General features: G+C 42.2%; 1 protein-coding gene across 1 annotated transcript; it reads left to right on the top strand.

Moving 5' to 3' along the window:
- The first annotated feature begins 7,370 nt into the window (after window positions 1-7,370).
- LOC146498582 (actin-related protein 2/3 complex subunit 5-A-like) lies at window positions 7,371-14,761 on the top strand. The gene is made up of 4 exons (XM_085140091.1): window positions 7,371-7,630; window positions 9,399-9,471; window positions 13,897-14,073; window positions 14,255-14,761. Exons 1-4 carry the CDS (start codon window positions 7,491-7,493, stop codon window positions 14,315-14,317), a joined length of 453 nt encoding a protein of 150 aa, XP_084996217.1. The 5' UTR covers window positions 7,371-7,490; the 3' UTR covers window positions 14,318-14,761.
- Window positions 14,762-14,914: the final 153 nt, after the last annotated feature.

Raw genomic sequence — 14,914 nt, 5'->3', positions numbered from 1 at the left:
TCTGAGGAAACTGGCCAAAATTAAGCAGACAGCAATTTGAAACAGTAATCCGTGCCTTTGTAACCATTCGGCTGGATTACTGTAATTCTCTTTATTATGGGGGGAGTCGATCTTCTGTTTTTCGACTGCAGCTAGTTCAGAATGCTGCTGCACGCCTTTTAACTGGCACTCGTAGATGCGAGCATATCACCCCAGTTTTATATTCATTTCATTGGCTGCCCGTGCATTTTAGGATCCATTTTAAGCTGCTTTTATTTGTTTTTAAATGTTTGTCCAATGCTGCCCCTCTGTACCTCTCTGAGCTTCTTCATCCATACATACCTTCCCGGTCCCTCAGATCGGCAGACCAGCTCCTCCTGAGTGTGCCCAGGACTAATCTCAGAGGGGATCGGGCGTTTGCTGTGGCAGCACCAAAATTGTGGAATGAGTTGCCTTTACATGACAGGCACCTTCCTTATCTGTTTTTAAATCACGTCTTAAAACATATTTATTTACCTTGGCTTTTAGCACAGCAGGACTTGTTGATGTCTCTTAATATGTTTTCTTATTAATTTTATTATTTTTAATTTTAAGATATTTTTTATATGTAATTTAAACTGTTTCCTCTCTGTTTTATATTTGTAGCACTTTGGTCAACATTGTTGGATGTAAAGTGCGTTATAAATAAAGATGCTATGCTATGCTATATTTTTCCCCTGATTATATTTTTAGCATTTTTTTACTGAGTTTGTTGCAAATATTCAGGTTAAAAAACTGTCCGAATTATTTTTAATGAGTTATGTTCACAAAGTCACATGTGCAGTACTCTGTACAGCTTGCATCCTTTAAATAATTTGAAGCATTAATATTTCTTGTTCAATACTGAGCTGATAACACCTCTGTATGTTGTGACCAGGATGCAGCAGCAGACTGAACCTCGACTGAAACCTGCTCCATCATCTCATCTTTGCAGATGTCCATTTATAAAGCATCAACAACTCAAAGGTAAACATGATATTAGAAAATGTGTTAGTATATAAGGCCTTTAAAACAAATAAAAAATAAACAGCTGTCAGCAGAACTGTAGGACTGAACAACTTCAGATCTCGAGTGTGTGAGGACAGAGAGGATCAGCTCTATTTCAGATTTGAGATAAACTTTATATTTCAGTTTGTGATTACAGGAGCCGTCCTCAGATTCAGACCTCAGCACCACCCAGTGACAGCAGACAGATCATCTTATATCTTCAATCTTTGTAGTAACTCCAAAATTAACTGAAGAAAACAGTACAAAGGTTAAAGTACCACATGTGCTGTCAGTGAAAGCTGCAGCTGTTTTATTGATGAATTTAAAGACAAAGTCAAAAGGATTAATCACTCATGTAACTGTGTCACTATACATCAGCATTAACAGTACCTCAGTTTGGTGTTTCAGAAAACTGCTGATCTCAGACCTGCACAACTTCTGTTTTAAACACTGAATGTACTCAGCTACATGAAGAGCACGTGATGTTTTCTCTGACACAATTAAATAAAACCTGATTAAAGTCAAAGGTTGTTACTTGTATTTGAACTAAAAACTTGATCTGGAATTCTTTCACTGTTTTTTGACACTAGTGTGTTATTTATCATAAAGTAGTTCAGAGTCATTCATACCAGAGTAACCAGAGAGCTCAATATATATTTAACTTTCTACAGGACTTAAAGCTATGATATTATGTAAAAGTCCAGACCCTCTGAGGATTATCTGAGTACTTCTAACATTACACAAAGCAAAGGTCTCCATCAGTGTTCATGAAATGCTGGGTTTATCCTTCTTGTGAGGGAGCTGCTGGTGAAGATCACGAGCCCTGCTTGATCCCGGCGATGAGTTTCAGTCTTCCTGGTGTTTCTGAGATGATGCCTCTCACTGTGGGTCAACAGAACATCTGGCACAGGACAGCTGTGATAAAATAAATTGAAGAAGTTTTGAAAAAAAAAATCATGGAAATGCTCTATATGTGAGAAGCAGATTTTGTAGATAACTAACAAGATAACTAAAGTATAATTTTCACCATACAATTACTACCTCGTCATCTCCTGCACTGTCTGTTCTGCTCTGGGCGTGTCCCTCCCAGCGCTCATGAGACTGCTTTGCTGCTCTGTGGTATGAGGTGATAACCTGTTGACAGTGTTGGGAAGGTTAATTTTAGAATGTATTCCACCAAAGATTACAGAAGTAACGTATTCTGAATACTTTACAACTACATGAATGTTGGTTGGTTTTTTTTCTTCCTACTGGTGATGATCCAGTGGAGCTGCAGTCACTACAGGCTCCCTTGTGATTCCACAAAACAAACAGACTCGTGCGTCCATGACTGATCCTGCTGCTTCACTTCTGTATGAATTGATCTTTTCATCACGGTTCACTTTGGACAAGCAGGAAACAGAGGTGACGCTGACTTGTGGCTTCGCAGGATGATTCCCTTTAACAACAGGAGCATGCACACAGTTTGTTTTAGGCCACCACGAACAGCTCACATTGTAAATCACAAAGAGCCAGTATATGATACTGTAGCTTCCACTCACTGTGACAGGATGGCTCGTAGGAGGTGATCACACTCTGCTTCATTGGGTTCCAGTTCAGATTAAGGGACAACACACGAAAAGACAGAAACTGGGAACAAATGTTTGACAAATATTTACTGTTAGAAAACATTCAGTGAAAACATCGATTTTTCTGTTTGGCTTCAAATCTGAGTCTCCAAAAGCCAGTCAGACAGTAGAGTTGGTATAAACAGAGAGGAGATGAAGCTTCTTTTAGACAGAGGAAGGGAAAGATTTAGATTCACTTAAAAGGATAATTCTCTATTTTTAGCACTTTCCACTTTTGCTTTCTTGCCATTAAGCTCTAATTAGCTTTAATTTCACTTCAAATACACGAACACAGAAAAGTAAGAGTGCGATTCTGCCAAAGGTAAAAACTAAAATGCAGCATTGTGAAAGGTCCCTGCTCACTCACCCCTCTGTCTCTTCACTGCTGTATATGTGCTGGATTATTTGGACTACATTGCATTGTACAGTTAGACTATGATTGTATCTGTAGGGCTTAAAACAATGACATGTGTTCACTCACAGTGGATTCATTTTCACTGCTTTAGGGCTGGTCTGGAGACATTAACTGGCTCTAGGTGACAGAAAGCGCTGCAAGGACTGAGAAAAAACAGGATTAATCCCTTTTTGGTGCACATTATGACAGCTGGGATTTGTGTATATTATGTGTTGAGGTTTCTCTTTGTGACTGAGGTCCTTCCTGGCGGTGAGATTTGTATTGAGCGTGCAGTGCAGAGTGATCAGACACATATGTGCTGTTCCACAAACAGGATGGTTTTATTGTAGTCACTGCAGCAAGTGAGATCAGTGAGAATAAACCAGAGAGATGGAAGGAAAAGATCAAACAACAGATCTTAAGTCCATGATACAATCTGAATGAGGAGAAAAGGCTCACTGTGTGGAAGGCTGAGATACTCTTCTGCAGACGAGCAGCAGAGACAGTTCAACAGGCCACAGAGTATTTTCCCAAAAGTCTCGGGGATCATGGAGATGCTTTCTGGCAGAACTGAGAGCAGCCTTTGTTCCTTTTGCTCAGCAGGGTTTCCATCTTACAGTGTGATTTAGCAGGTGGGGGAAGCTAAAATCAGCTGTAGTGGCTCTTTGTAGAAACTGAAATCAACAAGATGATAATCAGCAGGTATTTCATGAGCTGTCCTGGCTGATTTCCAGCCTCTACACTGACAGGACGCTGTTTACACCGTCTTTTTTCTACATTTAAGCTGAAATTCATATTCATCTCTGTTACTCTTGATGTAACAGACCACGAGTACCACAGCCATTGTGCGTCAGTCGCACACAGTTCTTTACTGTAAACTAACCTGATAATCCTGCACTAACCTGCAGAGGACTTTCATGTGCTCTTTAAGTAACACAGTTTGCTTTGCAGCATGTTTCACAATATGAGAACATGAGGACTTCCATGTAAGCTTTCAGTTTCTATCAAATGCCACTGAGCAGTCCTTACCTTTAAATATAAGCTCTCCTCTTCCTGTCCTGTATTCTTTCTCCATCTCTGAGTGAAGTTATCTCAAACTCGTTTCTGTCCCTGTGAAATACAACAGCTGGACCTTTAGCTGCAACACACTGTGAGACAAACTGCACAACAACAGCTTGTGTGTTTGCTGTTGTTTGTTGGGCTGATAGAAACGTTGCAGTTGAAATTACCTGCAACAACATGTTACTCCCTTTATGCTCGATCGTCTTCTGTAGGGCTCATTAGATGCTGAAGTACCGCGGCCACAACTTATGGACACCTGCAGTCGTTCCAGAGCTGTGCCAAAGAAACCAAACCACACAGCGGCCCACTTGGACCTGTTACTGTGGCACACGTCATCTCTTTGTATGTGACGTCCCCTGGTGATTATTTCAAAGAGGGCTGTACGCTCAGAGTGACAGAAACAATAACTCTCTGCAAATTTGTTGAACCAAAAGTAACAAGAAAATGTAAGAAGTCCAAAGTACAGTTATTTGTTTAAAATGTAATGAGGAAAAGTAAAAAGTACTCCAGTAAAGCACAGATACCTGAAAGTTCTACTTTAGTACAGTAGAGTACAAAGTATTTGTACTTTGTTACTTCCCCTTTGTGATGAACCTTAACTGAGGCGAGTGAGTCGTGCAGCTCTTGTGTTTACTTGTGTTGTTGTTGTGTAATATTTAAATGTGATGATCTGAAACATTTAAGTGTGACACTTGTTCACACCACTGAATATTATTTGATTTGATTTTTTATATATTTCTGTCTTTTTCTGGATCGTGATCACCTAGACCAAAGCTGCCAGGGCCGCTTTCATCCCAGTCAAGCCCTGATTCCTCAATCATTCTTGTGGGCTGCATCTCACAGACATGAAGATTTATACTCATTTTACATGGCAGGCCACATACAGCCCACTTTAAACTTCAGTGGGCTGGACCAGTGAAACTCCCATTGCTGTCAGTGTGACATATTTAACTGTTTTTAAATATGTCACAAAAGTAAAGAAGGTTTTTATTACTAGGAGAAGCTGTAACACAGTTAAAAGTCCAAAATTCATGCTTGTGCTTGTTTGTGGTGAGCAGCAGATCCAACAAGTCAAGAATTATTAACGACTTCAAGCGTTCAAGCCGGTGAGACTCGTTTAGACACTCAGACAGTGAGCCATGGCTCTGTGGTCCACGCATACATCTCTGCCATTCAAAGACACTTTGTATAACTTCATTTTATTTTGAAATGTACATTATCTTTTTCAAGAAAGCAACGTTTTATTCAGTGTTTTCATAAAAACATTATTTTTATGCATCAACTACCAGGGAGAACACACATGAGGTCTAAGGCCTGGACATGTTTGAAACAAAGGGAAATGGCTGGAAATGAAAACAGGGAGCACTTTATCCAGCTCCTTTGATCAATTCTGCACTCAGCTTTGCAGTCTATCGTTGAAATGCAGTCAGATGCTGCTCATTTTACATTTTTGCTTGCTTCCTCACTTTTTTTCCCAACACATTAGCTTTTAAATCCAGCTCCCCCGTCTCTCTGCTTCCCTGGCCTGCATGATATGGTCCCTGTCTGTCTTTGCATGTGATTGACTGCACACCATGCAGCCAAAGTCAAAGCCAGAGTCAGAAAGCCAATCAGATAATAAAGTTGGTATAAACAGAGAGCAGCCATAAAGAGAGGAGCTGGAGCTGAGTACAGGACCTGCATCAAGACTCAGTATGAGACTAAAAAGGTGCAGCTTGAACTGTCAGGTGAAATACTCTGTATGGAGTGAGAATGAATGTAGGAATGAGAGTGATTAACAAAATTAATAGATTCACTTGAAAGGATAAGTCTATGTTTTCAGATCATTGCAATGTCACTTTCTTGCCATTAATAAGAAGCTGTACTTCGCCCTATGCACTGACCCCTCTCTCTCTTTTTTAATTACATGTTTGATTATTTGGATACTCAATCTTTAAAATTAGTCAAGAGAAAATTATATATTGTGGTTTTGCACGTGTATGTAACCCCCATCCCCGTCTCCCCTATGTGTGTGTTTTAATCAGGTTTTAATGTTTTATCTGTTATATCAGGTGTGTATTCTCGTCTTCAGTGTGAATTTATACAAAGTGAAATTATTTCAAACAGCCTATCCAATATTTAATGTTGCTTTATCCTGACACTATGGAGTATTACTATTTTTAATTGTGGAGTGGGAGATCTGCTAGTTTAGACTGTGACTGCTATTGATAGTATCAGCTTTGACTGAAGGCTTAGCTGAACTAAAAGGTAGCAGCAAACTACTGTGAAAGCTAGTGTCACACTAGCTTTCACAGTAGCTTTTCTAACTTTTTCTAGCTAATAGTGTAGGCTGCCGGGGGATTCCCATGATGCACTGGGTGTTTCTTCTTCACTCACTATGTATTAACAGACCTCTCTGCACTGAATCATATCTGTTATTAACCTCTGTCTCTCTTCCACAGCATGTCTTTATCCTGTCTTCCTTCTCTCACCCCAACCAATCACAGCAGATGGCCCCGCCCCTCCCTGAGCCTGGTTCTGCTGGAGGTTTCTTCCTGTTAAAAGGGAGTTTTTCCTTCCCACTGTCACCAAAGTGCTGCTCATAGGGTTCATATGATTGTTGGGGATTATTATAGGGTATAATATAATAATCTTTATAAAGCGCTTTGAGGCAACTGTTGTTGTAATGTAGTCCTATATAAATAATAATATAAATAAAATTGAATTGAGTTGAGTTGAACTGACTGAAAAAGCAAATTCAAGAACTCGGGAGAGTTTCATAAGGCTGGAGTTCCCACGTCACCACGCACTGACATCTTAAGGTGGGGGCTGCAGTTGTTATTTCTAATATCAAATCACTTTTTCAGAGATAACTGGAGGAAGAGTTTCGATGCACAGAATCCAAGTTGTTTGAAGTACAGTATAAGTTTACTCACTCTGTGATGATTTGTCCCCAAACCATTACCGAATAGCTTGCTGACATCACCGTGCTTGAATGGCCAGCCAGCTTAACCAAGCTAAACCCTACAGAGCCTCGGTAACCAGCAGGCGGACTGTAAATCTTTTTTGATTGGTCTTATAAATACATTTCAGAAATAGCTTTCGGACTTTCATGAATAAATCATAGTCATCAAATTAAAACAAAAAGAATTCACTTGACATGTAATATAGATAAAAAAAAATTAGTTTGCTCACGATGTTCTCGTTTCTTCATATGAGTTTGTATTGCAAATATTAAAAAAATGCTCTGTAAACTCCGCACCAGTTGGGGGCAGCACTGCGCCAGTTTGGGGTTTTTGTTTGGCCCGAACATGAGAAAGAAGTAGAAAGAGAGTGAGGAAGTGAGGAGGTGAGGAAGTGGACCTGCGGGGCTGTGGACAGCAGAGTTTCGTGTGCTGTCCTGAGAGCTTTGTCTTTAGCCGATCTTTGCTGTCGTGTACAGGATGTCTAAGAACACGGTGTCCGACCGCTTCAGGAAAGTAGATGTCGATGAATACGACGAGAACAAGTTCGTGGACGAGGAAGAGGGAGGAGAGAATCAGGGCGGTCCGGACGAGGCCGAAGTGGACTCTCTGCTCAGACAATATCCTTTCAGTTGGCGGCTGCTCCGCTGTTTGAAGGGCGGAGTGTCGGTGCTTCCCGGTACCCGTTTTTATATGGTTAAAATAACGTTCCGGTATTTACAGTGACATAAAGTTGACGTTTCTGTGACATCCGGTGTGCAGTTTGTTGCACAGGAGCCTGTGAAGCCTGACTTCCGGGTGTCAGTCACAGGAGGGTGTGGCTCTGTGACTTTTTCCTTTTTAAGGAAATGTTTCAGCCCCGTTCTTTGTCCTTGTGTCGGACTGTGTGTGTTATCAGGATTGTATTCACGTTAAAGAGCTGCTGTTCGTCTGCAGCCCGTGTGATAAACCGGATTTCTGTCACCTGCAGCTTTCCGCGCCTTTAAAGGCCTCATGAAACCAACAGCAGTGCTTTAAGGTGAGCTGCATAGAGAACAGCGGAGGAGCTGTGCACTCGCTGCCTCTACTTTACCGCTGTCGTTTATGGAGCACCGTAGAGTCCTTTTACTCTGAACTAGCGCTGCCACAAACGGTTATTGTGAGAGTCGACTAGTCAGATCATCATCCACTGGACGTAAAAGCTTATTGCAGCAGCAGCATCTGCTCTTATATAACTATCATTAGCTTACAGCTGTAAGTGTTTAAGGTCTGTGCTAACTAAAAATAAAGAAAAGATGATAGTTTATTAAATTTTAATGAAATTTGCAGATTGTCTCAGTGGAAACTCAGCCGTCTGCTCCTTCATATCTAAACTACAACAGGACACTGGAGTAAACTCTCAGCATCTCACACTTCTGTTTAATCAGTTTTCTGCTTGACGTTTATTCAGCTGTGTGAAAACTGTAACTTTACTCAGGAACAAACAAAACGCTGAAAAAAGCCAAACAATAACATTTTTAAGTTATCCAAGTTATCATGTTTAACCTGAGTAGCGAAAGACCGCGCTTTGGTCTTCATCGGGTTTGAGAACGATGTGCCAGGAGTTGAACCTTGACCTCCCGGCCAGCTCATCTCCGAAAATGTCGGAGCACTTTTGTAAATATGTGATGTCTTGATAAACTGAGCAGATATTTGAGGTTTACACAGCTGCATTCTCGCCTGAAAATATCTGAAAACTTTATTTTGTGACCCAGAAAGAGTAATATTAAAACTAAGTAGCTGCCGCCATCGTTGGAAACGGTAATTGGCTGGGCCACGCTATGAATTGTGGGATAGGTTAGGTCATGAAGGATACACCCGACGCATCCTTCAAATCTGGGGAAATTGGGGACACATTTGGAGAAGTCTTGGAGTTTGGACAGCCTTTGTCACGTCGCTGTAACGTAATAAGCCTACAAATGCAGCCTCTGGATTTGGACACAGCTACGATACCGGAGACTAATTTTTCCTCGGTGTTTAACGGCAGCTGGCATCCTTGTACATGCAGTGCTGCCATCTTCTGTTTCAGTCTGTTACTACACTCTTAACTCCTCCTTATTCCTGCGTCTTTCAGGATCTTACAAAGCTTCAAACGACGCGTCGACTATTAAATTAGTCGTCAATGATTTTGATAGTCAGCGAATCGTGGCAGCCCTACTCTGACTCTTGACTTTGTGTGCCTAGTTGTAAAATTGAGTCACAGAAGTCTTTTTTTATGTTATTTGTAATGAAACCTGCTGTTAGAAACAGCTTGTTTTGTAGTTGCACTTTATAGTGTCTATAGTGTATACTATATGTGTATTCATTTAAAACAGGAAGCACAGGTCGTGTATCTCCATCTCTGTGTTGTCCTTGACTGATATTTTGTACGGGGAATCTGAATGGAGCTCTCAGTGCTGTCCTAAAGAATCCTCCAATCAACACCAAGAACCAGAATGCCAAGGTATCCGTGTTTTTATTCAACCTGCCTCTACATTTATTTTCACTTCAGTTTCATTTATACACTACCAAATCACAACAGCAGCCTCCTCACGATGCTTTATATCGTAAGGTAAAGAATCAAGACAACAATAAAGAGCAAGCACTTGATGACAGTGGGAATAAAAAACTCCCTTTTAAAGGAAGAAGCCTCCATCAGAACAGGCTCAGGGAGGGCCGGCCAGGATGATCTGATATCCTCGTGTTGGTGTTGTTCCCAGATCATCATGAAAATGTTGTTCCAGGTTCAACATTGCAAGTGACCAATCACATTGTTGTGACGTTATTCTTTTGTGCGCCGAGCCATTCGTGCATTTATGAAATTCCAATGTTGCACGGACAATATCAACTCAGCTTACCGTTTATTAAAGGGTTAGGGTCCGTTGATCGGCGGACAGGCGGTTTCTCGCAGCTTAAGTACAGTTTTTTGTTTTACAGCGGTTTTTCCCGAAGTCGCAAAACTATGACGTTACAACATTCTGATTGGTCACTTGCAATGTTGATCCTAACATTTAGTATGATGATCTGGGAACAACATTTAGTATGATGATCCTGGAACAACACCAACACGACGATATCAGATCGTGCGGGCCAGCCAACAGCTGCGATACTCCACAGTGGCATTTAACTTCTCTGAATGTGGTTCTTTATGTTTGCCTAAGAGATTTAAATGAAACATAATCCAAGAGTAACGCTTCATTTTAATTAAAAGGTTTTCATAGAAAAGCTCCATTAACTGCTTAAGAGTTACAGCCATTTTTATAGGCAGTGCACTGTTTCAGGGCCCTGCTCAGCTTTGTATAGATGGTTCATTCTCAGTACTTTGTAAAGAAACACTTGCAGACGGCGGCTGCCTGGAGTCTGGTTGTCATCAGAGAGTAATGTTAGCAGGTTTGCAGTAAAACAGTTTCCACTGGGCTGGATATTCTGTTGTTGCTGAAAGGTTATTGTGATCATCCACTACTGTTTTCATCTGTGGATTTCAAAACCTTGTTTTACCAGGCTCGCCATTTCATTCATTCATTCTTTTTCCTCTCAGACTGTCGATGTGGCCACTTCTTTAACCACGTGAAAATTAATCGGTTCCACAAAAGTAACCGTGTAACACTAGCTCGTGAGTAATTACTGAGAGACTATCTCAGATGTATGTAAGGGCCCAGTACAGCTGCTGCAACCTCATCTCACAGTCTCACTTGTACTTATACTCGCCGTGAAGGCTCTGTAATATTCTCCTGAACGATAGGTGTTGACACTCAGTCAGTATCGGCACAGAAGCGCTGCTGTAGGAGAAAAAGAAATCAAAACTGGAGTGTTTGTTTTGGGGTTTTGTTTTCTTATAGATCCCTTTGCCATTAGTCATTTTTGTGTTTGTGGGGTTTCTTCAGATCTTAATATCTCGTGAGACTTGCAGCTAATGTTCTTGAATGGATCATTTTAATACTGTTAATGCATTTTGGACCTTCCTAATCTAAACTGCAGAGGTTTTCATAAAGTGTTGGGCATCAATCTCATGGTAATTTCAGGCTTTTAATTGTCACATTGAAATATTCTTTTTCCAGGGTTGAATGATTGCACATATGGGCTCAAATGTATACAAAACATTTTGTCTCCTCATCCAGTTCAGGGTTGCAGGAGGCTACAGCCTGTCTCAGCTGCCACGGGGCAAGAGATGGGGCACACCCGGACAGGCTGTCAGTCTATCGCAGGGCTAACACAGGGAGACACAGCCATTCACTTTCACACATATAGTCCGTTTAGCATCACCAGTTAGTCTTTGGACTATGGGAGGAAGCCAGAGGTAGCCCACACTGACATGGGGAGAGCATGTAAACTCAAAGTAGAAAGGCTCTGGCCAAATGGTGGATTCAAACCAGGACCCGGGATTGAATTGACCTTCTTGCTGTGAAGCAAAAGTCCTAACCACTGTACCCCCATGCTGCTTATATACATACCCCCACTAATATTTGGTTAACATATTTTGGTTGCACCTTGACAACATGCTTTTGGTAGCCATCGATAAGCTTCTGGCATAATTCTGGACTGATTGGAAACTCTTCTTCTTGGTTTAATTTGGTTAGTTTCCTTGCATGGACCTGACTTAAGTATATATACTTAACAGACCATCAGAGCATTATATACACCTGCTATTTAATAATATTTCTTATCTAAATAATTTGACTTGACAAAACTTCATGAAGAACAAAATATTTTAGCCTCACACATAATAGTAGCCAGGCCCTTGTAGTCAGTGTGACCAAAGGTAGCATAGCTACCATTAGCTCTCCCCCAGCAGGTGGTCCTTAGCAGCCGGGAAAACAGGATGGTTGGTTGATGATGAGGAGCAAGCGTATGTACCTCAGGCCCTCAACTGTTATTTAAAAAGCCATCACTTGACCCAGCTGTCTTAGCTAGTTATAGGATCATCTCAAACCTCTTTTTATTGCAATTTTTTTTCAAAAACACAGAAAAAGCACAGAAACAGCTTTAGTGAAGGTTACAAATGATCTTCTTATGGCCTCTGACAGTGGACTCATCTCTGTGCTTGTCCTGCTAGACCTCAGTGCAGCGTTCGATACTGTCGACCATAATATCCTGTTAGAGCGATTAGAACATGCTGTAGGTATTACAGGTACTGTGCTGCAGTGGTTTGTATCATATCTATCTAATAGACTCCAATTTGTGCATGTAAATGGAGAGTCCTCTTCACACACTGAGGTTAATTATGGAGTTCCACAGGGTTCAGTGCTAGGACCAATTCTGTTTACATTATACATGGGTTAGGGTTAGCTCAATTATAAATATCAAGAATATATGATGGACATTTAATCACTTGTTATTTTACTGTAGAGCGTGTACAACAGTGTGTAGCTATTGCAGTCTGTACTGTGCATTAGATGGAGGAGTTGTACAGGGAGATGGCCACAGGCAGAAAGGATTTCCTGTGTTGTTCAGTGGTGCATTGTGGGTAATCTTAGTCTCTCACTGAGCGTGCTCCTGTGACTAGCCAGCACATCATGGAGTGGGTGGGAGGTATAATCCAGCATTGTCTTCATCTTCTCTCAGATACCACCTTAAGGCAGTCAACCCTGAACCTGCTGCCCCAGCATGCAACACCATAGAGGATAAAATCCTGAGCATTGCCTGACCGATGTTGAAGGACCTCAGAGACGACTCTGGCCCTTCCTGTAGAGTACAGTGATGTTTTTAACCCAGTCCGGTTTATTATCTGTGTACTCCGAGGTATTTATAGTCCACATGGATTGAAACAGGGGTCACAGGTTTCCTGGTCCTCCTGAAGTCCACGATCAGTTCTTTGGTCTTTGCCGCGTTGAGCTGCAGATGATTCTGCTCACACCACGTGACAAAGGACTCAACCACAGCCCTCTGGCTACTCTGACTCATCATCCCTGCTGATGCATCAAACCACCGCAGAGTCATCAGGAAACTTCTGAAGATGGAGGTCTCTGTGCAGTGGCTGAAGTCTGTGGTGTAGAGGGTGAAGAGGACGGGGGGAGGACGGTCCCCTGTGGTGCCCCTGTGTCGCTGATCACCTTGTCAGACACACACTGTGGGAGACGCACATATTGTGGTCTTCCTGTCAGGTAATCAGCAATCCAGGACACCAGAGAAGCATCCACCTGCATCGCTGTTAACTTATCACCCAGGAGGGTCGGCCTGATGGTGTTGAAAGCACCGGAAAAGTCAAAAACATCACAGTGCTCGCCAACGTGTCTAGATGGGTGTAATTGAGCAGATAGATGATGACGTCCTCAGCTCCGAGACGGGACTGGTAAGCAAACTGAAGAAGATCCTGACGTGGGCTGAGTATGGGTCGGAGCTGGTCCAGGATGAGTCTTTCCAGGGTCTTCATGACGTGGGATGTCAGTGCCACAGGCCTGTAGTCCTGGGGTCCTGTCTCTGTCGTAGAGATGGGCTCAGAGTAGATACCCCTCCACACTGAAATTAAAGGTTTCCTCTTTGATAAAGCATGCAGTCGGGGCTGGATCAAATGAACCTAAATCCTCCCTCAGTTACCCTGCAGTAGGTTTGGGCTTCTGTGCACTGACTATGTTTATACATCACTCTGCATATGAGTTATTATTCATCTCTGGCTCTTCCTCCCCAGCCCCCCCCCCTGAGTGGGATTCTGCTGGAATCATCTTCCTGCTCAAAGGGAGTTTTTCATTCCCAGCCTCCTCACAGTGCTTTCTTTGTATTATTGTAGGCTCTTTACCCTGCAATATAAAGTACCCTGAGACAACTGCTGTTGTGGCTATATAAATGAAATTGAATTGAAATGATGTGAAAGCTCAGATGTCTTCATGGAAAGTGTTCATTTAGGTACCTGCTTTTTAATATGCAGTATCCTCCCCTCTGTATGTGTGCATAGGAGCGAGCAGAGCAGCTGGTGGTCAAAGTGTTGAGCAGCTTCAAGAGCAGTGACATAGAGAAGGCTGTGGGCTCTCTGGACAAAGCAGGAGTGGATCTGCTCATGAAATACATCTACAGAGGCTTTGAGAAGCCCTCTGACAACAGTAGTGCTGTACTCCTGCAGTGGCATGAGAAGGTCAGTGATTCCTGTTCATAAACATCAAGCTGATACGATCTTAGAGTGGAAATCGTGCTGAAATCGAAACGTTTCCATTAAGTGGTTAGTGCCACGATTGATCACAGACGATTCCCTCAAATCGTAACGCAGAGAAAAGTTTATGACGTTTCTTTTCTGCCTGACCTGTGTGCGTCCTCAGGCCCTGGCAGTGGGAGGAGTCGGCTCTATCGTGAGAGTCCTGACTGCGAGGAAGACGGTCTGATGGTTGGCGAACCTGCAGCGTCCAGTCACACGCCACAGCTGATCGTCTTTCTGAACTTCTGTCTATGGGACTTTTTTTCCAACTGCTCTTCTTTCTACTTTTTTTCTACTTTCTGGATTTCACACACATTTCTTGGATTTCAAAGTGCACCTCACACAATCTGTTTGGCATCCCTGCAGAGAGACCTCTCACTCAGACGCAGCTCCTCCTTTAAACGGCGTCCCGGCTGCTCTGCTGGCTCTCGCACCATTCGCTCTTCTCTGCATCTTTCCTCTGGTGGAGTCGGACTCATCCAGAGGAAACGTTCCTGTTTACCCCCAACTGTCTGATGTCTTTTTTTTTCTACTCATGCCAAAGCTGTGTTTGGTTCAGCCTGATTCTTCTTACGTTGATTCTTTGTATGTTTGAAACAACAAAAGAATAAAGAGCCGAAGCTGAACACATCTTTTCTGCTTCTGTTGAATCCTTTTATAAAACTACTGTAGTTGTTTTAAATGAGTTTGTATTCTGCTATTATCACAACAGCAGGATGTTCGTGATGGGACGAGCAGAGCCGTCGGAGCGTGTCGAGAAATCCGGACGGTCTTTGATGAACCG

This window comes from Neolamprologus multifasciatus, chromosome 18 (genome assembly GCF_963576455.1).
Source record: "Neolamprologus multifasciatus chromosome 18, fNeoMul1.2, whole genome shotgun sequence".
In the NCBI taxonomy this organism is placed as follows: Eukaryota; Metazoa; Chordata; class Actinopteri; order Cichliformes; family Cichlidae; genus Neolamprologus; species Neolamprologus multifasciatus.
This window is presented reverse-complemented; position numbering and strand designations above follow the sequence as displayed.

Coding starts and splice junctions, on each gene's coding strand:
- LOC146498582 (XM_085140091.1), top strand. CDS start 7,491: ATGTCTAAGAACACGGTGTCCGACCGCTTCAGGAAAGTAGATGTCGAT. Junction 9,472..13,896: donor CCAAGAACCAGAATGCCAAG/GTATCCGTGTTT, acceptor ATGTGTGCATAG/GAGCGAGCAGAGCAGCTGGT. Junction 14,074..14,254: donor TCCTGCAGTGGCATGAGAAG/GTCAGTGATTCC, acceptor GTGCGTCCTCAG/GCCCTGGCAGTGGGAGGAGT.